Consider the following 24,395-nt stretch of genomic DNA (forward strand, 5'->3'; position numbering starts at 1 on the left):
CGGTAGTGTAGATGCAGGGTTGGGGACACTTATAAGAGAGAATGGGGGTGGCCCCAACTCTTTCTGTACCTGCTGATTCTCCTCTGTATATGTCCCTATCACCAGCAGCAGTAGGCATTTTTAGTCTGTTATTCCCTCAGCTGATCTTATTTCTGGTCCTTGAAAGAGAAAAGACCATTACAAATGGTCTGGCAGGAGGGACATTTGCAAGAGAGAATCAGCCAGTATTGGGAGGGTTAAGCACCCCCGCCCAATTGCTCCCTGCAAATGCCACCCGTGCGCCTTGAATTAGCACTGTGAAGATATGTTTGTCTCACAATGTAGTTTCACCCTGAAAGAACACTGAACTGGAAGCACCCTGGGTCAGACTATGGGTTCATCTACTCACTAGTCTAGTGCAGTATTGTCTACTCTGATTGGCAGCAGCTCTCCAGGGTCTCGGGCAAGTGTCTTTCCCATCACTTGCAACGTGATCCTTTTTAACTAGAGCTGTTGAGGAATGAACCCAGAATCTCCCATATGCAAAGCATGTAATCTGCCACTGGGCTTTGGATTCCTTTGGTGCAAAACTTTTGATTATTTTTTTCCTCTTTAAATACAGAGCACTGACACCCCTAGCTATAAAGATAAGAAACTTTAGCATCTATGCAGTACAGTGTGCAAGTTAAGATGCATATTTACCTTCACAAACTTACATCAGAAAACCTGACTGGGGGATTGTTGGGGAGGAACTGTGGCAGGAAAGTAGTGGATGGGGGAAGGGTTAAACCCAATCTCCCCCTTCTGGTTCTCCATTCCAAACTGCCCCCTTTCAAAGCTGCTTTGCCTTAAGATGTAGAAATGTGGGTTTTTCTAAAAATGCATTTGCATGTAATGCAGGGATGGGGAACCCCCACCCTGTGGGCCAGATGCAGCCCCAAGGAGTTCTCCATCCAGCCCACAAGCTTCTTCTGCTGAGATAAGAGGGTATTTAAAGGCAATTAAACTTTAAACACCCTGCATAGTATTGAGATGTGGTTTTGCAGCCATGACAGCTGTTGCACTGGGGCTTATTCCCAAGTACACATGCATAGACTTGAGCTGTGTTTTGTATGCATGGTGGGAAATTTGGTAGGAATTACTTTTGTCCTTGGCCCAGACCTGCACCCTTAGCTCCACCCACTGCTGGACCTTTGCTGAGACCTTTCTCAAACTGGAATTTGGCCCCTGGACCTAAAAAGGTTCACCACTCCTGACATAATACATAGTTCTACCCTAAGCAGCCATTGGTTCATTTCATGTTGCAGATGCAACATCAATCAAGGATAAAGGAATGAGAGTAGGGCTACAGGATCAGGAATTCCATCACCTGGTTCGAGCAAATCCCACTGCCCCTTTCTGTCTGGATCTTTTCCAGCCCTACTAAGGGACTGAATCTGGGACCTTCTGAATGCAAAGCAAGCACTTTACTGCTAGGTTTTATGGGTCCTCCCCTCCTTTTCAGCTTTTTGTTGAACATAGGAAGCTGCATATGGAAGTGGGTTCATCTAGCTCAGTACTGTCTGCACCAGACCTGGTGCCCTCCAGATGTGTTGTACTACTTCAAAACACCTGGAGGGTGCCAGGCTGGGCAGGTCTGGTCTGCACTGATTGGCAGCGGCTCTCTGGGGTATTAGACAGGAGTCTTTCCCATTTCTACCTAGAGAATCCAAGGACTGAACCTGGGAATTTCTGCATGCAAAGCATGGGCTGTACCACCGAGTTATGGCCCTTCCCCATAAAGAACAAGAGATTTACTCCTCCACTCCCTGCTCTTAGATGAAAGATGAAAATTCAGGTCTGGAATATTCCTGAGGACAGGCTTTCCTAGAGCCCAGCAAGGAGCTACAGAAGCTCCACCTTTCTAACTTTTAGAGGTCCCACTTGGCCCTGTCACCTCCCACACCCCAGTTCTGAGATTTCAGCAAGCACCCTTCATTTTCACCCTCATCTTTGAGAGAAAGAGAGAGAGAGAGAGAAATGTGTGTGTGCGCGCGTGCATGTATGTATTTTTTCTGACGGGTTCCTGGAAATGCAGAGGTGCACTCATAGCCCTGGTTTATACATCAAAACATATTTTAAAAGTTTAAATAGATTAAATAAATCATTATACCAGTTGATTCATGCTTTCCCTCTCCTTGTCGACAAGGGTTAGATAAAAAGTCAGCGTCACAATGTTGAGGGAAGAATCATCAGGGAAGAACCGACAAGAGTTAACATTCGGTTGGCAGCAATAAGCAGCTTAAACCTTTGCTCTAAAAATACCCACCCTGGTATTCTTAGACGCTGGCATGCTTTTTACACAGCTCCCCCCTCCCCCTGCCCTTGGCACTCCCATCATAAACTATTCACATTTGCTGAGAGTGCCAATGGAGGACAACAATGGTCTGGAGAAACCAGAATGGGCATGCAAAGAACTGAGAAGGGAGGGAGGGAGGGAGGGAGGGAGGGAGAGGGGTTTGTTATTAAGGCATTTCACCACTTGTTCTAGGAAGACAAGGGGTCCCTGGCTTTCCATTAATAAGCCACACCAAAAAACACAAGTGTTGTGAAAATGACCCTGGTTTTCCAGCAGCAAAACAGAAGCAATTGCCAAGCCAGCTTCTGAGTTAATCAATCTGTGCAATAATTAACATATTCAGTTGCTGACTAAACTTTTGCTGCTGTTGTTAGATTTCTAAATCAGAGGGCTGGTGTATATTCTACGTTTCCATGATTGCACTGCAAACACGTTCCAAGATACCAGTCTGAGACTCTAGTGGTGTCTAGCATTCAGAAATAGGCCACCTAGGAATCTTGGCTTTAGAATGTTTCTCAGCTTGTTTTACAGCTTGTTTCTTTCTTCGTGGCTGAAGAGAAAAAGCACACAGGCAGTGTTCAGCAAAATCTTGGAAACCACAAGGGAGCAGAGTAAAAATGCCAGTGTTTGGGCAGTGGACTGTGTGTGTGTGTGTGTATGTGTGTATGTGTGTGTGTGTGAGAGAGAGAGAGAGAGAGAGAGAGAATGCGTACTGATGTGTGCACATGGGCATCAATGCCTTCTTCCTCTACTATGATTCCTTGAAAACTGCTTCATCTCACCTAGTCTCAACCTTTAATTGCCTTCCTCCTTCCAATACCTGCTGGGAAGTGATCTGTACTTTGAAAATTAGCCAGGAACTTGGAAGCAGAATGAATTATGGAAATCAAGCAAACACAGTTATATAATTTACCTAATTATTCTGCCCATGAATTTGGTTTCACTTAGGTTAGAATCTGGATTGGAGAGGGGAGCAGGGAGTGCACAACAGGCCAAATATAAAGCCTAGAGGCAGGACCAATAGTATTATCAGTTCCTGGCTGATAATACTAAGGGTTCAAGATACTGGGCTGGGTCCGGATTTAGTCATATTTAGAGCAGACCAATTGAAATCAATGAGACTTAGTGATGACTAGCTTAACTTATACTGATTTCAACGGGTCTGCTCTAAGTATGACTAAATCTAGATCCAACCCACTGTATAGAATATAAAAGTGACACAGAGCGCGATCTTATACTAGGGATCCACTAGCTGAAAGGCCATAGGTGGAATGGGTGTGTCTATTGTTTTCATGCCATTTTTGTATTTTCTGATGTTGAGTTTTCCCCCTCCCAGGCTGAGCACACATTGGATACAGTGGCTGTTCAGCATATTAGCATTAGTCAAACACAGTGATCTGGTTGGGTTATCACAGTCAAACCATGATAAGCTTCCAAGTTCTAGCTTGTACTTGTACTGATGGGAGAGTTAAATGTTATTTAAATAATTAAGTAAGTCATAAGGAGGTGGTTGTGGCAGCAAAACAAGAGAGGATCACAGGAAGACTCCAGCAGTAAGTGTGGAAAGAAAGGGTGGGTCCTGGAGATGCAGAAGGAACAACAAGGCTCTAGGAAAAACTGGAGATGCACAAAGAAGAAGCACACCATAGAGTTCAGCTGCACAAAAGTTTCACCAGTCACTTTACAGATCTTGACAACCTATTTTTTTGGTTTACTTTAGACCCCTTTCAATGTTAATCCCATCAGATGGCCTCCTTAGGTCTGCTGTAATGGAAGAATGACAAACGGCAATTCCTTTTTAACCCCCCCCAGCCCCCCCCCCCCGCCCTGTGAAGATCCATTATTTACAAAGCAAGCCAGGATTTCCTGCCAGTTGCTCCTCACTTTCTGTTAAGTCGCCTTAATTGTTGCTGGATGCTAACAGGAGCAAAGCAGCACTCTCTCTTAGGAGCACCAGTCACTGTGGTTTCAATTGCATTTTGCAATTGCATACAACATGTAGTTGGGCCCAACAAAGGTGGGCCCAACTTTCCATTTGCCTCCCACGTATGTATGTATTTATTAGCCACCCATCTGGCCGGCTACCCAGCCACTCTAGGCAGCATACAATACTAATAACAAATTTACAACTGAACAAAAACAACAACAACCAACACTGCTCTAAAAAACCCTAACCCACCCCAAATGCCCACCTGAACAGCCAGGTTTTTAAAGCCTGGCAGAAGCTCATCAAAGAGGGGGAATGGCGGAGGTCACTAGGAAGGGAATTCCACAGAGTCGAGGCCACCACAGAAAAGGCTCCCTCCTTAGTCCTCACCAGCCTAGCTGTTCTGGCTGATGGGACGAACAGAAGGCCTACCGAGTCCCCATAGCCTTTTCTTCTACCTTCAGAGGATTATATTACCTATCATTCTTCCAACATCCTTTTGAATGAAATCTGTCAATATCTCTCCTTTAGTCTTCTTTTTCCTAAGCTAAACATACCCAACATAGATTTTCCTTTTAGACTTTTTATTCCCTTTTTAGCTCTCTTCTGAATCTATCCCATTGTCAACATCCTTCTCGATTCCAGATCACCAAAACTCAACAGCACAGAAATGGACATCGCGTCTCCATAGCACTGCATAGAACAGATGCCCTGGCAATATCACACTCTCCAAAAATGTAGAGATGGAAGAGATCCAGTGGCAGAACATTCTGTACCTATAGCATTTGTGATCAGTGTTTCCCCAGCCTTTCTCCCTACTCCAAATATCCAGTCAGCTATGAGACACAACAACCCTCTTTCAACCTCTCTGAATCAATTGTCCAAACAGAGGTGCTACCTTGGAATCACAGACAGCTTGTGCGTTACAAAGCTATGGGGAAAGCAGAAATGAGCAAGTTGCTTCTGCTTCAGCTTTCTTCACCTCTTTTGTAACGTCAGGCTCATGGAGACATGTTACTTGTGCTTCTGCTTTGCCAGCTCTCAACTTGCTCTGTGTTTCTTATCCTGAAGGACCAATATGGCTTCCAAGACTTAGGCCCGGTCTATACCTGCAACAGAATGAGGTGGTGTAATACTTAAGGGACAAAGTAGACTGGATCACCTCAGGCTGCAGGAGGAGTGGTGGGGTCACATTTTTAATGCTCCCCTATGTAAAAAATAAAAACTCTGCAAGTAAAAAGCTATAACACTGAGGGAGAAATTCTAAACCAGTCTGCTTCCTGCTGTGCTAGTTTGCTACTGGGGGCAGCGGCGGGGGGGAGTTGCGCAGGGGTGTATTAAAAATGTGATCTCCGACCTGTAATCTGAAGTGGTAGAGTCCATTCCACTACCTCATTCCCACCTCATGTTGCTGCATGTGTAGACCAGGCCTGAAATCTCTAAGGAAGGAGATTATATAACCTCCCTAGGCAATTTATTCCACTGCTGAGCTACTCAGCATGTTACGATTGCTGCAGAAGAACTAGTGTTACGTTGATATGTTCCAGAACAAGCACATCTCTTTGAACACCTGTATCCCCAAATGTATGCACATGGAAGATGTTTATACACTTCACTTATGTGCTGCAGGAGATACTGGTGTTTCGCACAGCAATTGTAATATGTAGCATTACCCTGAAATTTGCTTTAAGTCCAACAATATGCTAGGCACAGAAGTGGTCACTGAGCTGAAAAAGAGCTACTGGATCATTTCTATCCTAACATCTCTGACAGACGCCTATAAATCCTTTTAAAAAGAAGTAATCTCATCATCATCATCATCATCATTATTGCTGTGGCAGCATCATTCAGTTAGCAGGCTCTCCACATTGTCACTTCCGTCTGGACTTACAATAAGGACACACAAAAAACAATTCCTTCAGGGCAGGTTCTCTGGTTGCCAGTTTCCCTAGAAACCTGACAGCAGAGTTAGGCAGAAGGTAGGCAGAAGGTAGATCTCCAGATGTTTTGGACTTCAACTCCCAGAAACCCCTGCCAGCATGGCCAATCATCACGAATGCTGGAAGTTGGAGTCCAAAACATCTGAAGATCTACTTTCTACCCACCCCTGCCCTACAGGACCACAGCCCTGTGGTCATCAAAAGGCCATCTAATCCAACCTCCGCCCCAACCCAGAAAAGTCCATCCAAGCCTACCCCACAGATGTATACTAATCCATGAAACCCCAAGATCAGGCCACCATAACAAGACAGCATTTGGGCCATAGAAAGCATCTGCAGAACAAATAGTTCTAGATAATTCGAGTGAGTAAGCCAAGCCTTCCAATATAGGAGGAAAGATGAAAAACCAAACTGCAAAATATATCAGGGTCACTCTTCCCTTCCCCTCTGTGTCCTTTTGCCAAGTTACAAGCGCTCAGTAATACACATGTTATAAGCTGCCATGGAAGGCCTTTGTCCACCTCCCATGTGTAAATCCAAACAGCTAGCTACCCAGCATGGATGCGTGTGCAAGTTACTCATGCTCCATGGAGGTGGAAGCTATGCATGTCACCCTGGCAAAGAGCGTGTCAACAGCAGTTCTCTATGGGAAAGGTACTCATGGGCTTTCCATGGCAGGTAACAGCTGAGTGTTCTACTGCGCACTCATGCCCATCCAAAGGACGACAGGGAATGGAAAAGGCTCCATGAGCACATGGAGAAATAGATCATGCCCCATATTTTTATTACATCAAGACATTCTCATATGTAACTTTTACTGGATAAAATCAATAATGAGATAAGAATCAAGGCCTATTCACATGTGTATGTCCTTTTACAACCCTGGGGAAACAGTTCAAATTCACATTTTTAGGAGTCGAGGCTGCCTGATTTTTTTAACAGCTGGATTCAACGCCACATCACCCTCTAGTTGTGCCATTTCCTGATGCCTCAGTTCATGCATGTGTGTGGGGCATGAAGAATCACCCTGAGCCCAACAGGCTGTGATTACAGCCTCAGGTGAGATATTGCAATATAGCCTTAATAATTTAAAAAACCACAATTCTTTCCTGGCATATGGTGTAGTGGCAAGAGTGTTGGACTGGGAGCTGGGAGATCCGGGTTCTAGTCCCCACTCGGCCATGGAAGCTCACTGGGTGACTTTGGGCCAGTCACACTCTCAGCCCAACCTACCTCACAGGGTTGTTGTTGTGAGGATAAAATGGAGAGGAGGAGGATAATGTAAGCCGCCTTGGGTTCCTTGCAAGAGGAATAAAGGCGGGATATAAATGCAATAATAAAAATAATAAAACATATATGCTCCATAACATCTGCAGTCCAACAACTACAGAAAAGAAAAGCAGTTCCTGGAAGGAAATTATTGCCAAGTGTTGATCTAACAGTGCTGACCTGTTTGGGAGATCCAGGACTTAATTCCACATTCGTGTGAGTCACAGACCATACGAAGTGGGATCACACCAGGATTAACTGGGATGCTAAGTACTCAAGAGAGCAGGGCTCAGCCCAACTGGAGCCTCTGCTATGGTTTAAATAACCACAGATTTCCCAATGTGAAATGGGTTTCCCAGTACACTAGGTTTATTTCAAATACATTTCAGCTCAAAAATGTGACTGTTCCCTTGCTGTGGGATACATCAGAAGGAATATGGAATAGAATCTACCTAGCCTATAGAATGACTCCAACCAGAGAGATGCAATGCAACCTTTGGCCACAGTGAGATGGCCTGATCACTTTCATATTTAGCCACAACCAGGAAAAAGAACCTGTTTTGCCACTTAATTTCAAAAATGGTCTGCCAGTCCCAAACTCTCTTTGTCGTTCTCTGGAATGTAAGTCTTCTGTCTTTTGCATTCAGCATAGGTCTCAACCCTGGAATATGTAATATGATAATAAAGAAGAGTATGCACAAGAGGAGAGGAACTCTTAATGTGCTCCAGGGGTGAGTGATAACACGGGGGCGGGGGGATTCTGGGGTGGAGCCCTGGCAAACCACAGTTCTACTGGTTAATTTCTTTCAAAAGACGTTCTCATATTTGCTTGGAAACCTGGCACCTTAATTTTCTAGTGGGGCGGGGGGGGGAATGCTGGCTGTGGTTTTTCAGTGATGAGGGGTAAAACAATCTTCCCATGAACAGAGGCACACTCCTTTGCATTCAGTTTGTTACAGATCCTGTGCTTGAGCCCTAGCATTTACAAAACCTTTGGAGCTGAGGCCTGATTCAAATTAAGTCCTCACCACAGACCTACAATTTCAAGGGGCCGACATGAAAGCCCATGGCCATGGATGTAAACATATTGGAAATTCCTAGGTGATGACATCACAGTTTAAAGAACCAACATTCCTTAACTTGGGTACCAACCAACACCGCACAAAGATTAGATATTGACAAGTGGGGCAATTCAAGGCTCCTGGGAATTGTCCAGTCCTCCTGTCCTCAGCCACATGTACCAGATTGTAGGGAACACTGAGCCCCACTGCTGAGGGCTCAGATGCCTCTCTGCACCATTCAGAGACACTCTCCTATGGGCTAAACATGTCATCTACTCTGTCCCCTCAGTTCCAGACCAAACCTCAAACATTTTTTGACTGCTTTCAAAAAATGGTTACTCACTCTGAAGGGCCATTTCATAGATCCACACACAACACTCACCTGCCACAGGTATGGCATGGATCTGTGCCCGCGACAGGAGTTCCAGTGACGGCTCGTGTCCAGAAACTCCATCTGAAGAGAAACACGATTCAGTTTCGTAAATTGTCTGCAACATCTCTGGCAGTCCCCACACCGAGGATACGAGAAGCATGCCAAGGAGCGATCGCACACTGTTGTTATTCCACTTCAGTTTCCCTTTATGACAATCCGTTGCACAGCCAAAGCCTTCGAGGGAGCGTCTGCTTTTATGCTATATTGCCAACTCAAACCATCCAACATCCCCTTCGTTTAAACCAGCCACGCACACACGCACACACATCCGTCCTCCTTGTTGAAGAATCTCCTTGCGAAAGTTAAATAGTTTCACAGCAGTGGTGGTGGCGGCGGCGGCAAGGAAAGCCCCAAGAATAAATCAAAATTGCCAGGAAAGGAAAATAAAAAACGGTTGTTGTAGATGAAAATCTCCTTGCAAGGGGGAAGGAGGGGAGGGGAAGCAACTGTTTTCTCAACTCCAGAGCGACGACGGGGTAGAAGATGCAAAAAGAGACAGAGGCAGAAGAAAAGGAGTTGGGGGAAAGAAAAGGTTTACATCTCAGGTGTCATTGGATTCACTCTGGGAGGGAGGGAAATCTCCTTAAGACATGAACGAGGTTTGAAAAACAAAACAGGCGGTGAATCTAGTCTCTAGAAGAGGAGATCTCTCACAAAAGAAGGGCTGCAGCTCCCTGTCAATCTTACAAAGGCCTTCTTTCCCGTGAGACGCCAGAGTCAGCTCCTTTCATGCGATTGTTTCCCATCCCTGCCACCAAACGAGATGGCTTCTGCCGGGGGTGACCTGAAATAGAACGTCGGGGAGGAGCCAGCTATAAATAAACCCAGCCGAGCTCTCTGGGAGCCGGGATGGTTCAGGCAAAAGGAGCTGCCTGCCTATCAGAAGCTGCATTTCAACCACAGGGGTCAGTGGAAAAGATTCCCTGGGGGAGAGGCTATGCTGGCTGCCAAGCCAAGGGAAGGAAGGCAAGGCAAAGAACAAAAGGGGCTGGAATGGCTGCTTCTGTGTTGTGGATGCCAGAGTCCTCCTACGGATGCAGCCTGGCTGGTTTATTAAAGCCCAGTGATTTTAAATGGAGTAGTCCTTAGGGATGCGATTAAAAAAACCAAACTGCCAAAAGGCTGTAATCCTAAATCAAAGTTTGCAGATATCACGGCTGTGTACACTCCACTAAAAGACACACACCAAGGTAACTGAACTGTTAGGCTCATAAAAGTCAGATTTTGCACTGTGGATAAATTCTGCATACTGAGCATATTGCCATGAGTGCTGAAGTTGTACCCTTCTGGCTACTGAAAGTTCTGCTCAGCCTCAATCGCCCAAATCTCTAGTTTCTGAGGATTCATCTTGACTGAGCTAGTGGATACAGAATTCACCCATCTTTGACCCTCTCAGTAATAATAAACAGAAGACTGGTATGCCAGTACATCCTAAGTAGTGGGGTATCAATGGGGCATTCCATTTCTCAAAACCTTTTTCTATTTTTAGCATCTCTTCCACTAGGCCTTTTAATGCAAGCCCTGTGCTCATGCAGCCCCAACAGCAGGGATGGCAAACCTGTGGCCGTCCCGTTGTTATGGACTGCAACTCCCATCATCCCTCACCATTGGCCATGCTGGCTAGTACTGATGGGAACTGCAGTCCAACAACATCTGGAGAGCCACACGTTCCCCACCACTGCCTTACAGCATAATCCCACATGTTTACAGAGACACAAGGCTCCTGCGTAAGTCTGCATAAGATTGCAGCCTTACAGCATAATCCCATGTACACATACCTCCGAATAAGCCCCACTAAACACAGTGGGACTAAGTTCTGAGTAAACATGCAAAGGATTGCGCTGTTAATCTTCCAGTTTTATTGGATTTCTTTGCCCCCAGCTCTAGGACACCTGGCATTTTTCACATACTCCCTCAGCACCCTGAGCTCATACAAGCCTCACTGAACCCCAAACTGGTATGAGTGAACTTCACCTTACTCTCTCCCAGGTGTCAGACACACTGACCTCAGATGCTCCAATGTACAATTTACAAGCTGGCTCCTATAAGACACTATCAACCTGGCCTTCATTCCCTGCAGAACCACAGCAGTGGCCCAGAGAGCTTTAGAGTACAGTACATGAGAAGAATCAGATGATCCACACACTATTAGACACCCTAGAACCCACCTCCATTCTGCACCCTTTAAATGCAACACATCAAGCCAATTCATAGTAAATAAACAAAGGTTTTACCGAGCACGGTCAAGGTAAGGGGGAATGGAACAAACATGCTTTCAAAGTAGAATTGTGTCCCGATTAAAGAAATGTTTGTTGCTTAATCTTAGGACTGATAATAAATCAAATAACCTTACATACATTTGCATGTGAAGAAAAACAATAGTCCTCAAAGGGGGGGATATACTTTTTTGTTTTAATACACTGTGCACACATCTCACAACATGTTTGCTTGTTTTTAGATATATGTTGTCTGTGTGTGTGCTATCTGTTTATATGTTTTTATGAAAATGGTTTTGCACTTTGTATAATGTCTTTTTAGTGGTTTTTCATTTCTGTGAATCACCCAGAGAGCTTCGCCTATGGGGCAGTAGAGAAATATAATAAATGCATGAAATGAATGTGACATGTTAAAGCAGGTATGGGGAACATGTGACCTTCCACATGTTGGTGGATTGCAGCTCCCATCAGCCCTAGCCAGCATGGCCAATAGTAAGGGATGATGGGAGCTGTAGTCAAAAGACATCAGGAGGGCCACACATCCCCCTCCCTGTGTTCCAGGGAGCTATGGCGAGGGCTGTAGCTCAGTGGTAGAGTATATTATGCCTGGCATGCAAAAAGTTGCAGGTTCAATCTCCAGCATCTCCAGCTAGAGCTGTGAAAGAGCCCTGGGAGAGCCATTGCTAGTCACTGACAATACAGAGTCAATATTGAGACTAATAATCTGACTCATTACAAGGCAATTTCCTATGTTCCGGGCATCATTTTAGAAGAGGCAATCTCTCCTGTTTGAGATGCCTCTCCTAAAATGCAGCCTACGATCTGCAGTTTTCCTATGTGCTTGTGCTTACAACAAACAGTAAACTACCACAAATTTGCTCACCATGCTTTCCATGACAAGCCAAAGCCTCCTTCTAAACCTGGAGCAGAGGAGGGGACCAGCAGATCATCCTAGCAGATGCACAGCATTTTCGAGGTGCAGGCAGCACCTTCCAAGCACAGCACAATGGAAAAAAGGATCTCCTGAGTCCCACCCCAATTCATAAGAACATAAGGAGAACCCTGCTGGGTCAGACCAAAGGCCTATGTAGTCCAGCATTCTGTTCCCACAATGGTCTACCAGATGCCTCTGGAAAGCCCACAATAGGACTTGAATACAATAGCACTCTCCCACCCATGTTCCCCAGCAACTGGTAATGAGAAGCATACTGCCTCTGATATTGGAGGTAGCATATAGCCATCAGGACTAGTGGCCACTGATAGCCGTTTCCTCCATGAATTTATTTAATCCCCTTTTAAAGCCATCCAAGTTGGTGGCTGTTGCTACATCTTATGGTAGTGAATTCCATAGTTTAAATATATGTTGTGTGAAGTCCGTCCTCTTTCATCTGTCCCAAATCTCCCACCACTCAGCTTCATTGGATAACTCAGAGGTTCTAATACAGCAATGGGGAACCTCCAGCCCACAGACCTCACTTGGCCCACTGAGTTCTCTATCCAGCCTGAAGAGGCTTGGGCTCCCTCCACAGGCCCTACCCACTTCTCTCCCCAAGTAGAGGCTACTGGGTACTTGGAGAGGAGCCAGAGAGGAATCCCCTTGTTCTGTCCAATCGGAGACATCACGGAGATTCCGTTTACTTTGTGTCATCCCCATGGGTGCTTCACTAAGCGCTTAACCCACCCGGCATCATCTGCAATGGGTGAATGAAGTGAGAAAAGCCAGTTCTTGGTGGAAGCAATGGCTGGAGGAGCTCCAGCCCACGTTTCAGTCAGAGAGCAATGACGTTGGCTGAGTTCATTCATGCAGTACCCCCATGAGGACAAAGCGCAACACTTGAAGCCAGGGACTTGGCTAGTTCTCCATGCCTCTTGCAGCATAAAGGAAGGCAAAATGGCCACCCCCACCCCGTGAAGATGTCAGGAGGCATGGCCATGCCTACTGACATCATCCGGCCCATGGAAGGCCCGGTGGGGGAGACTTGGCCTCTCACCCGAAACCTGATCCCCACCCCTATTCTGGTATGATGAGAGAGGGAGAAAACCCTTCTCCCTATCCATGTTCTCCACACCATGCTAACTTGTATACACTTCTATCTCCCCTTATTTGCCTTTTTTCTAAACTAAAAAGCCCCAATCCTCATAGGGGAACAGCCAGACAAAGAACCTGCGGGAAAGTGGAAGAGCTTCCTACCTGAACACTGTCAGGTGCACTAAGGGAGTAATCCTACTGAGATAAGCAGCCGCCTCCAAACTCAGAGGCAACCGCCTATCCAATGCCGGGCAGGAGAAGCGTGGAGGGGATATTTCAGTTTCTGCTGTCCAGGCAGAGCAGGGGAAGCAGCTGCCGGACAACACATTGGATGTGTCGTACCGGCATTTCCACCTTCCCTGCCCTAGAATGCCCCCCAGAACACCCAATTTTCGCTGCTCCGTGCTCCTCTTCCGAGTGCGGAGCCATTCTGTGCTGCCTACAAGGCAGCGGGGGGGGGGGGGGTCATTTCTCAGGGAACTGACCTCGGAGCGCGGGATCCAAGGTTGGTTCCCAGAAACTGACGTATCCTATGGCCATCTAGCCACTGACTAGTGGCCATAAGAATGTGTCCTAAGTATAAGAATAAAAAGAACAGCCTACAGGGTGAAGTACAGAAGTCAGGACGTCACAAAGACTTTCCTTGACCAGGCAGTATGAAAAGCAGGCAACAGAAATGGGTGACAACAATTCCCTTTCCCTGTGGCTATGGAGGTGGGAGGTGAATGGCCTCTGAGGACTATGTTTTACCGCAGCCTTCCCAAACCTGGAGCCTTCCAGATGTGTGGGACTACAACTTCCATCACTCCCAGCCAGCCAGGCCCATCACCATGCTGGATGGGGATGATGGAAGCTGTTGCCCAACGCATCTGGAGAGTGCTGGGCTCGGGAAGGCTGCTTTTGAGGCTGGAACAGAGGCTCTGTAGCCTCTGTTGTCACTTTTTATACGATGGGACACAGGGCCATCCAATGAAATGGCAACTTGAAGAAGTATCTCTTTGCACAAGCATACCTGTTCAGCCTCTACACTTTAAACTAATGTTTGCAAGGCTACTAGAAGCAGCCTCTAGTGTTCCCTGCTCCAAAGAAAACAGACTGTGAGCTTCCCACTGCTCAGGGAAAGACAAGGAAAACAATATAGAACAAAAGTATTCAATGCACTTGAGGAAAAGATATCCAGAGAGAGGCTGGACCACTCACTACAGAGAGAGCACAAATGGCCTGGGGGAACATTATATGACCGGGGTGCAAAAAGTGTGGCCCGCCAAGCTATTTCTGGTGCCTTGCAAGACTCCCCCTGCATCTGCTGCCATGGTGCCACAGCCTGTAGTTTCCCTTGCTAGCACTAGCAAGGGAACCCCTTCCCTTATGTCTGATCTCCCATCAGAGATCGGAGAAAAAGGGAAGGGGTTCCCTTAGCAGCACTAGCAAAGGAATCCCCAGTCTTGTGTGTGTCTGTGTATGTGCGTGTTTGTATTTGTGTATGTGTATGTGTGCATGGGATGAAATGAATATGAACTTGAGCACACTCCGGGAGAGAGCGGAGGACAGGAAGGCCTGGCATGCTATGGTCCATGGGGTCACGAAGAGTCGGACATGACTTAACGAGTGAACAACAACAAATGTGTGCATGGGCTGCGCCCTGGCACTAAAAAGTTTCTGCACTCCTGTTATATGGGATAGGGCCATAGCTCAGTGACAGAGCACGCTTTGAATGCAGGCGGTCCTAAATTCGATCCCTGGCATGTCCAGGTAAGGCTGGGAAAGACTCTTGTCTGAAACCCTGGAGAGTCAGTATAGACCAGAGGTCTATTTTGTTCTATTGGGGCCAACGGCTGACAGAAAAAAAATCAGTCGGAAGCCACGCACAAGTAAAACGGGGGATGCCTTTGAAAGTGTTGATCGGCACCTCCAAATGTCATCCAGGTCTGGGTAGCCTCCTGCCTGAGGAGGGATGCCTTTGAAGGCCCGGACTGGGCTGGCTGTCAGCCGGTCCAATCCATACTTTCAAAAGGTGTCTCTTCTCAGTCAAGAGGCTGCCCAGTCCTGCTTGAGGACAGCTTTGAAGGCACTGATCAGGCTGGCTGTCAGCCAGCCTGATCTGCACCTTCAAAGCTCTCTTCAGGTGAGAGACTGCAGACTGGATGAAATTAAGCAACAGGCCATAGGATCCCTTCCCCTGGTATAGACAATACTGAGCTAGATGGTCCAATGGTCTGACTCAGTATAGGCTAGTGTCATATACTACATTCTTTCCAATTGCATTCAAACCGCTGAGGAGGAGGGAAACCGATCAGATTTTCTCTGGAAAAAGGTAATGAGGAAGCAGAGGAATTTTCCTAAATAAGCCCTCATTTCTTCTGGATACTAATCAGCCACACTATAACATCATCTGGATTGCCATAGGGAAAGGAAATCTGAGGAAAGGAATTAAATTGCCTTCTCCTACACACATTAACAAGAAGATAGAGGATCATAGGGTGCAGATTTGAGGCCTGGAGTTCAAGACAATAGGTTTAAACTGCTGATCTGCTTCCAGATTCTCTTTTTAAAAACAGTTCTCATTCGGGCTTCACCTGGCCTTTGGACCCGACTACCCTCCATAAGACGATAGAAGGCTTGAGTGTAGAACACCGTTGGAGGTTTGGCTCCTGGCCCTCAACATTTTGCTGCCTAAAGCAGAACCCAAATAGCGCACCGCCACCGCCACCACTTTAAAAAGTCTGGCTGCACCATTCAGACACCAATTCCTGCCTTTATCTTCAGGCGCGCCACCTGAATCTGGTCACTTCACACTGGAGGACCTTTCCAGTAGCAGCACCCACCCTGTAGAATGCCCTTCCAACTGAGATCTGTCACACCTCGAATGTTGCATCCCTTCAGGCACTTGGCTAAAAATGGCTGTTCGCAAAGGCCTTCAGCTGAATGGTTTTTTTTTAATTTGATATGTGTTTTAAAGCTGTTCTCTTATACAGTTCTCTTGTACCAGTTGTTATGCTACTTTTGTATATTTATTTTATACGACTTTAAACGTTTTTTGGAATATTGTCAAACCTATGTTTAAGACGTTTATTTTGTGAGCTGCTTGGAGTCCACCTGGTAGAAGAAAAAAAGGGATCTTTAGAAATAAATGAATAAAAATAATTACATTGCAGGGCCTTTTCTATAGTGGTGCCCTGTCTGTAGAATGCCCTCCCCAAGAAGGCCCACTTGTTGCCAACTGTGGGGTACTGACAACTGCAAGGATATTCCAAGCCCTCTCTGAATTTTTAGCTTTCATTTTTTTAAATGAAAAATAATTATTTAATTGATTTAATAAATTAGCTTTAATTGAGCCCTCTCCCCTCAATTGTAGAGATCTACGGGAAAGTATTCAGGCAGTGTTCTGTCGTATTGCTCATTAAGAAGTAAAACAATTAAATACTTCTAAAAACATTGGGCTACCTCTGTTGAAATTTGGGCTGTTCTGAAATTATTCCCCTTCCTCTTAGGCCCCCTCACCAGAAAACTGGTTATGGGTCCTGCAGGAATCATTCACTGTCCATGCACAACAAGATCTTACCTGTCTTTCAGGCTGCCCAGAGAAGGGATACATACAATAGGGACATTGGGCATTCCTTGTACAATCACAGAATTATAGAATAGTAGAGTTGGAAGGGGCCTATAAGACCATCGAGTCCAACCCTCCTATTGCCCCTTTATATGTAGTAGTAGATTCCTAGATCATGTTCACACGCTCAACAACCCTGCAAGATAGGTCACTACTATTCCTATTTTCCATGAGAGAAACTAAGGTGGACAGAATCCTCACAATGAATTCAGGGCAGTCCAACTGCAATGTTCTTTCAGTCCCCAAATATTTCTCTCTACAGCGAACCCAGCCTAGATAACAAGGCACACATGGAAATTCAGTGGTAGAGCACCTGCTTTGCATGCAGAAGGCCCTAGGTTCGATCCCCAGCATCTCCAGGTAGGGCTAGGAAAGAATCGTGCCTGAAACCCTGGAGAACCACCGCCAGTCAGTGTAGACAGTTCTGAGCTAGATGGACCAATGGTCTGACTCGGTATAAGGCAGTTTCATATGTACCCAGGAATGCTTTTCAGGTTCCATATATCCCACATGCTACAGCAATAGGTCACTGGCTGCATATCAGTGCAGCCGTTAGGATATTCCTAGGCAGGTCAAGAGCAAGACCTGTATTTACCAGCAAGTTAATTCAAAACCTAGACTTTTAAAATAGCCCTAGGTTATTTATAGGCCTTTGGCCCACTCTATCCCTCCCTCTGCGCCCTCTTCATGTGCTTTTGGACTTAACGTCAGAGAGGCTATTTATGTAGGCATGAGTGGACGGGAGACCATTGGAGCCCTTTCATCCACATACTCCTCTTTGCATGACTGGCCTTTCGGATCACGTCAAGGGAGAGGGTCACAATACAAGGAAAGGAGATACGCCACACGGCTGCCCTTCCCCACTCCGAGGCCTTGATTTTCATCCCAGAGGGACAGTCACACACCCAGGGGCTTCCCATCTTAAAGCACCCCTGCCCTGCCAGAAAGTACACAGAAGCCCGCCCGCGCACACGCGCACACACATTGTTTTACTACAACAACATGATTACGCAAAGAGAAAATGGGGACTGAACTGGGGGCTACTGGGTTTGTAAAGGTTGATATCCCCACATGCTGACTTCCCAAATCCTTAAAATGTTGAAAAGGCCTTTTAGGAGAGTATTTTGTTTCATGGGATAAATGCTTAGTTGTTACTGATCTGTTGCTGGGATCCAGACATCTTCCCCCTGAGGCAAGGCTTCTGTTGTGAGGATATCTCATTTCCCTAGCACTAGCTGCACTATTTTGTCTATACCATATTTAAGAATGTGTGGGTTTGTTTCTCTCTCTCTCTCTCTCTCTCTCTCTCTCTCTCCATCTCTCTCTCTAGCTAATGCATCTATTGCATTTGTCCAGTATGTGTTTGCTGACTGTAGATATTACGTGTAATACCACTAGCAAAGAGCAAAACTTTAAAAACTCATTTAAATATATTGTTAAAACTTCTTTAAAGATGGACATTTCTTCCCTCCTTTTAAAAGAGTCACACACAGTGGCATAGTGGCAAATTTTGCAGTGCGTGAGCTCATCATGACAGTGTATACGTTCACATACACACACACACACACGCGCAGCAACGCATAGCATTATACCCAGTTTATTTGGATCAGCATTACTGCGATCCTATGCTACCTGGGAGTAAGCTCCATTGAACTTACTTATGCTTACTTATAACAGTATAGGTTCAACTAACAACACACATTGAGCATTAAGAAGAACTTCTGCCCATTGAAATGCAACCTTTAGCTTTGAATTAGAAATGCAAACCATCTTGCAAAGAAGAGCTTCAATCTAAAGTGCTAGAGTGAAATAGGGACCACATCAAAGGAAAAGGAAGAAATTTCCAGAATCTGTTTATTTTCCTAATTCTCTGATTTCCTTCATATCAGGGGTACATACACATGCGCACACACACACTCTCCCCCCGCACGCGCACACACACATACATCTTCCCTCCCTGCCCACTGAGATTTATGGATCACTGGGGAGGCAGCTGAGCAGGGTGGAGGTACCCATCTGCCAGTGATCACCACCAAGATTGCTGTTTCTCTGCCACTACTAGCAGGGGGAAAAACTGATCATGGAAGCCAGGGAATAGTGTGTCCCGCTCCCACGTTGTCACAGAGAGGAAGGCCAGGATCTCTTCTTGATCATCCCAGAGTGCAGGACATGGAATAATGGGCTCAAGTTACAGGAAGCCAGATTCCAGCTGAACATCAGGAAAAACTTCCTGACTGTTAGAGCAATACGACAATGGAACGAATTACCCAGGGAGGTGGTGGGCTCTCCCACACTGGAGGCACTCAAGACGAGGTTGGACAGCCATCTGTCAGGGATGCTCTGACTTGGATTCCTGCACTGAGCAGGGGGTTGGACTCGATGGCCTTGTAGGCCCCTTCCAACCCTACTATTCTATGATTCTATGATTCCCCTGCATTGCCCAGATGATCCGCTGGGCTGCAGGGAAAAGTGGGTGGAATCCAGCTCTATATGCTAATCTGTCATGAATAATAGTACAACTTGAAAGCCTTGTGATCGCCTCATTCACTTGCTGGAGCAAGGAGGGTCCATCAATCACCCTGGCGCTCCAGCAGATGATGACACCACTTATGTTCTGAAAAAGTCCCAGGGCTGCACTCTGCTGCATTCCCCCTCCTTGTATGGCTATCCCACCCCAGGCAACCCTTTCCCTGTTATGGGACACAATATTGTGATCCTCACATGAGAACATGAGACCTGTTGGATCAGATCAAGGGTCCATCTAGCCCAACATTCTGTTTGCCATAGTGGCGAGCTGGATGATTCTGGGAAGCTGCGAGGAGGGCTTAAAGGCCATAGTCCTCATTTGTCCACAGCATCTGGTATTCAGCAATATTATGTCTCCAAATATGGAGGTTCCATTTCTACTTTACATCATGGAGAGGCCTAACTAGCAATGGATCCATGCTAGCTTGAGTATAGCCCTAAGAGACAAGTGTGCATTTTAATCATTTGGGAAGAACCAAGATGTTCTGCATAACTCCCAGAATTCTTCACTTCTGCTTCTCAGAGCATGGCATGAATTTTGTTCTGCATGTTTTCATAGATACACAGAAAATGGTATTTGGCTATGTTTTATATTAGGCTCAGGGATAAGGTTACGTATTGCTCATTAAAATCTCAACATATTCACTTGAACAAGGAAAAACGATAGAGCAGATTGAAAAGGAAATGTAAAAGCCGTATCATATTCAGAGTTTTGTGGTTAACATCATCTCCCCCCACCCTCCAAACTGTAGAGCACTGAACTTCCTACATTCTTTGGAGAACAAGGAAATGTTTGCCTCCTTGGTTTTTCCAAACAGCTGCAAGGTATTTGGTGATATATTTATTCTTTTGCCTGTAACATCATCCAGTGCTGATTAATACACAAACTTGTGCCTGGCTATTGAGGGTTGCTATTATAAATACCTAAATAATCTAACCCCTAGCCACCTCACCAGGCACACTAGGATGTCACCATTCCACACAATCTTACAGCCTGGCCCTGGGATCCAGCTAGGCAGCCACTGGTTGTACTGGTGCCAGTGAGGCCAGCATCTTACCCTACATAAGAACATAAGAGAAGGCCTACTGGATCAGACGAATGGTCCATCTAGTCCAGCACCCTACTTCCTGCAGTGGCCTACTAGATGCCTCTGGGAAGTCCACAAGGAGGACCTGAGAGCCTTCTTATGTTGTTACTCCCTAGCAACTGATATTCAGTGGGTTACTTCTTACTGCCTTGGAACACAGAGGTTCCATTTCGCCAACATGGCCAATAGCTGTCGAGGGCTCCTTGGAGGTCTCTCTCAGTCTAAACCAGTAGCCAAGTCCAGACACAGACAAAGGAATTCCTTTCAAAGCTTTATTCTTCTTTTATAACTTAACAACTATACCGATTGCAACTAGATCTGAGCAGCACACTACCTATGCCCTAAGTTGGAACAGTTGGTCCCCGTTTGAAAGGGAATTACTGGCAGACCCCTGAACTTAAGGACTAGGGAGAGTCCCTCCCCTTTTCCCTTGGAGCCTCTGGGCACAGCCGTTGTTTGCGCACCAACCTGGCACTTCGCCTCCTTTCCGCGCCCTCCATCTGGCGCCGCTCTCTGCGTCTGCGTCGCGCATCCACTAAGTCTGCTATCTGTGCTTGGTCACTCCCTGGACTGCTATCTAAACTAGGAATGCTGGTGGGAGGAATCTCCATCAGCTGTTGGTCCTGGGAAAGAGGAGCGCACTCCTCTCCCAGGAGCGACTGCTCTTCCTCAGAACTACTCTGGGATTCTATGGGCTCAGTGTCAACCCTGACAATAGCTATGGCCTGGTTTGCACAATCCCTGCAGCTTCAACAAGCCACCGTGGCTTGTTTAAGCCACAGGGCATGTTGGTGCATGCTAGGCACTATTCACCTGGGTGTGGCTTGTCGTGTCATCAGAACCTGGATGACATGGCTTGTTTGAGGGGGAAATGCCCCTCAAATTAGCCAATAACAGGCCATGGATTATCTGAGGGTTGTTTCCTCCTCTGACAAGCCATGCCACCGGGTTCAGATGACATGACAAGCCTCGCCCAGACGGGTAATTAGGCAAACAGCACCCGGCATGCGCTGCCACATGCCGCAGCTTAAACAAGCCATCGTGGTTTGTTTAAGCCTCAGTAATCATGAGAACTGGGCCTATATCTCCACTCCATGAATGTTTGCAATAACCTTTTAAAACCATTATTAGTGGCATTATCATCACTCGAGGCAGGTAATTCCATCAATTAATGGTGCGTTGTGCAGAGGTATTTTCTCGTGAATCTACTGCCCATCAATTTCATAGAATGAGCCCAAGTTCTAATAAAATAAGAAAGGGTTCCTCCCTCAACTCTCACCACCAGCAGCTGATCCAGCAGGCTGAAGCAGAGGGAGATGAGAAGAGAAGCAGGGCCATTCCAGCAGCCCTGATGAAAGACTTCTTAATTTTTTCTCCTTCCTTCCCCATCACCTTTTCCTTGCATGTCATGACTTTTTAGAATGTAAGCCTTAGGGCAGGGACTGTTTTGTTTTACTGATAGCACGTAAGCCATTCCGGGAGCCTTTTGGCTGAGGAGCAGGCTAAAAATGATTTAAATAAATAAATACTTCCACACCAGATGTAATTTCATACACCAACTCTAACTACACACTAGGGCTAATGAGAGTTGGGGTCCAAAACATCTGGAAGGCACTAGTAACGCTCAAATAAAAATAAGACTCAGAAACGGCAATAACTCTCACAGCTCATAGCAAATGCATGCTACAAACACCCATCACAAGTCTGCCAGTGGAGAACTCTCCTAGCAAACATGAACACAAAGAACCCATCAATATGCAGCAACATTACTCAACCCATTCTTTCCCCCCAGAAATTGACTCATGGAGTTTGCAAGCAGAGGGAACAGCAGTCCTTAGCTATGAGGCCCTAGCCCTGGGCAAGCTGCATGAAGAACTGGAAGATGCAGGTTCATGCCCTGCTTCTGATAAAACAGATCCACATCCACAGTTCAACTCGAATAATTCTCCACGGTCAACATTTTCAATAGGCTGCTAGATGCAATATCCAGGTTTAAAGGCGATATGCCTCCAAGTGACAGTTGCTGGGGAGCAACAGCAAGACAAGGTTATAATCCACGTGGCCTCCTTGTGGGCTTCCAAGAGGCAGCTAGTTGGCCACTGTGGGAAACAGAATGCTGGACTAGATGGACCCCTGGTCTGATCCAGCAGGGCTCTTCTTAAGTGATACACGGCCATTTGAATCATGGAAACAACTATTTTCACATGATCTTGGGGGGCATATGGGCAAGAGGGCTTGGCCATTACAAGTCTAAGGCCAAAGGGGGGTGGGGTGGGGGTGAGTCCATCCTGGTGCAGTAGCGCAATGGGTAGGAGACTTTCAATAAAAAAACAGAGATGCCAGACTCTGGTGCATGTTCCTGAGAGATGTTGCCAGCTAGTGGTGAGAAGGTAGAGGCAAAGAGGGAGGGGGCCCATTGGGGATGTCTTGCCCAAGGGCCCTCAAAAACCTGAATGCCAACCCTGGCTCGTAGCACTACCAGTCAAATGGCCTGCACAGTGATTCCATCTTTCCCTCCTTAACAGATTTCCTACTGCAAGAAAAAAGTCAGAAGCACTGACGGAAACCCCAGGAGCGTTACGACTGGAAGATGACAACGTCAGGGCCCCCCATAAAATTCTGTGAATGAGACAGGGTGATGGCACAATAAAAGCCTCACCTGGAGGCCCCCCTGATGAAGATAATAGTCTGGGATAGAAAAGAGCAGAGGCAACAGAAGGAGCTGGTCAAGTCAGCAAGTCCCTCGTGCCAGAAAGAATTCCCCGAGCACACAATCCCAGCAGGCAGGCAGGCAGTGCATGCAGAGTGGCCTCCGAGAAACCTGGCGCCACCCCCCACAAGCCCTGGACTGCTGGCCACAATGCTTTGCAGTTTCCCCCTGAGGAAGAACCAGCACATTTGAAATGTGTCGGGGAATTCTGCTTGGCAATAAAACGTTCTCTGCACCTGTTGGCTTCTGCCCTCTACATCTATTTGCTGCACAATGTGGCCCTCCCACCTTTCACACTAAGGTGGATAGACAGACAGTCCAGCTCAGGGTGGAGCAGCTCCTGACGCTGCCAGGTTCACATTTTCGGACGCCCAAAGTGCCTCCTCCTCCTCACCACCACCACCACTGTTGTTGCCAGGTGCTGTGGTTTCTACTCTCCTGCTCAGTGCTACCATCAACTCACTTGGGGGACCAGCTTTCGTTCAACCTGGTGCCCTCCAGATATTTTGGACTACATCCCCCATCATTTATTTTATGTATTTAAAGTATTTTTATCTCCCTCCTCAGCCAAAAAGGCTCCTGGAGCAGCTTACATGCAATCAGTAAAACAAGACAGTCCTTGTCCAGAGGCTTACGATCTAAAAAGTCAGAACACACAAGGAAAAAGTGATGTGGAGGGAAGAGGAAAAAAATAAGTAGACTTAGGGCTGGTGCAATAACCTTGCTTCCTTTCTCATCTCCCGCTGTACGGCCTGCTGGAATGGCTGCTGGTGGTCAACAGCTGAGGGAAGTGGAGCCTTCATGGTGGTGGTCTTTCAGCATTCCTGACTATTGGCTATGCTGTCCTTCCCCAAAGGGCTAATGAGAGTTGGAGTCCAAAACATCTGGAAGGCACCAGGTTGGGGAAGACTGTGCTAGGCAGAGAGCTGGTGAGCAAGCAGATGCTTCTCCTCACCCTCCACCATTGTTTGCTTGCTCCCCCCCTCTGGGCCAGAGAAAGATGGAAGGTGAACAAGCAGGCTGGCAGTGGTGGCAACAATGAGGAACAGCTGACAGTCCAGAGGGCTCCACCAGCATTTGGGACTTAACAGGTGTCAGTCCATGTCAACCCTGGCTCTTGAGATATTGATGCCCTGACAACCTCTTATTTAGCCCTCTCCACTTCATCTTGCCCAGTCTGGCCAGCTTTTGCAGTCACCCTCCAGAGACACTTTGCCATGGTGCTACCCTTCCCATTTCTCTCTGGGCTGCTTGTCCAAATCTGCCGAT

The 24,395-nt window shown here is 46.6% G+C and overlaps 1 protein-coding gene across 14 annotated transcripts in view; it reads right to left on the reverse strand.

The window, feature by feature from the left end:
* Window positions 1–24,395, reverse strand: part of HDAC5 (histone deacetylase 5) — a 133,185-nt gene that overhangs the window by 79,951 nt on the left and 28,839 nt on the right. For 6 of the 14 annotated variants that reach the window (XM_084804903.1, XM_084804902.1, XM_084804897.1 and 3 more), the window contains exon 3: window positions 8,897–8,968. The exons of 2 other annotated variants lie outside the window; for them this stretch is intronic. In XM_084804903.1, coding sequence (XP_084661029.1) covers window positions 8,897–8,968 — 72 coding nt within the window. Of the gene's footprint in view, window positions 1–8,896; window positions 9,109–24,395 lie in introns of those variants that run through there. 6 more of the 14 variants (XM_084804898.1, XM_084804895.1, XM_084804894.1 and 3 more) reach the window with 3 other exon arrangements.

This window comes from Heloderma suspectum, chromosome 6, assembly GCF_057233095.1.
Source record: "Heloderma suspectum isolate Gila_16-S chromosome 6, 16-S_ref, whole genome shotgun sequence".
Classification (NCBI taxonomy): domain Eukaryota; kingdom Metazoa; phylum Chordata; class Lepidosauria; order Squamata; family Helodermatidae; genus Heloderma; species Heloderma suspectum.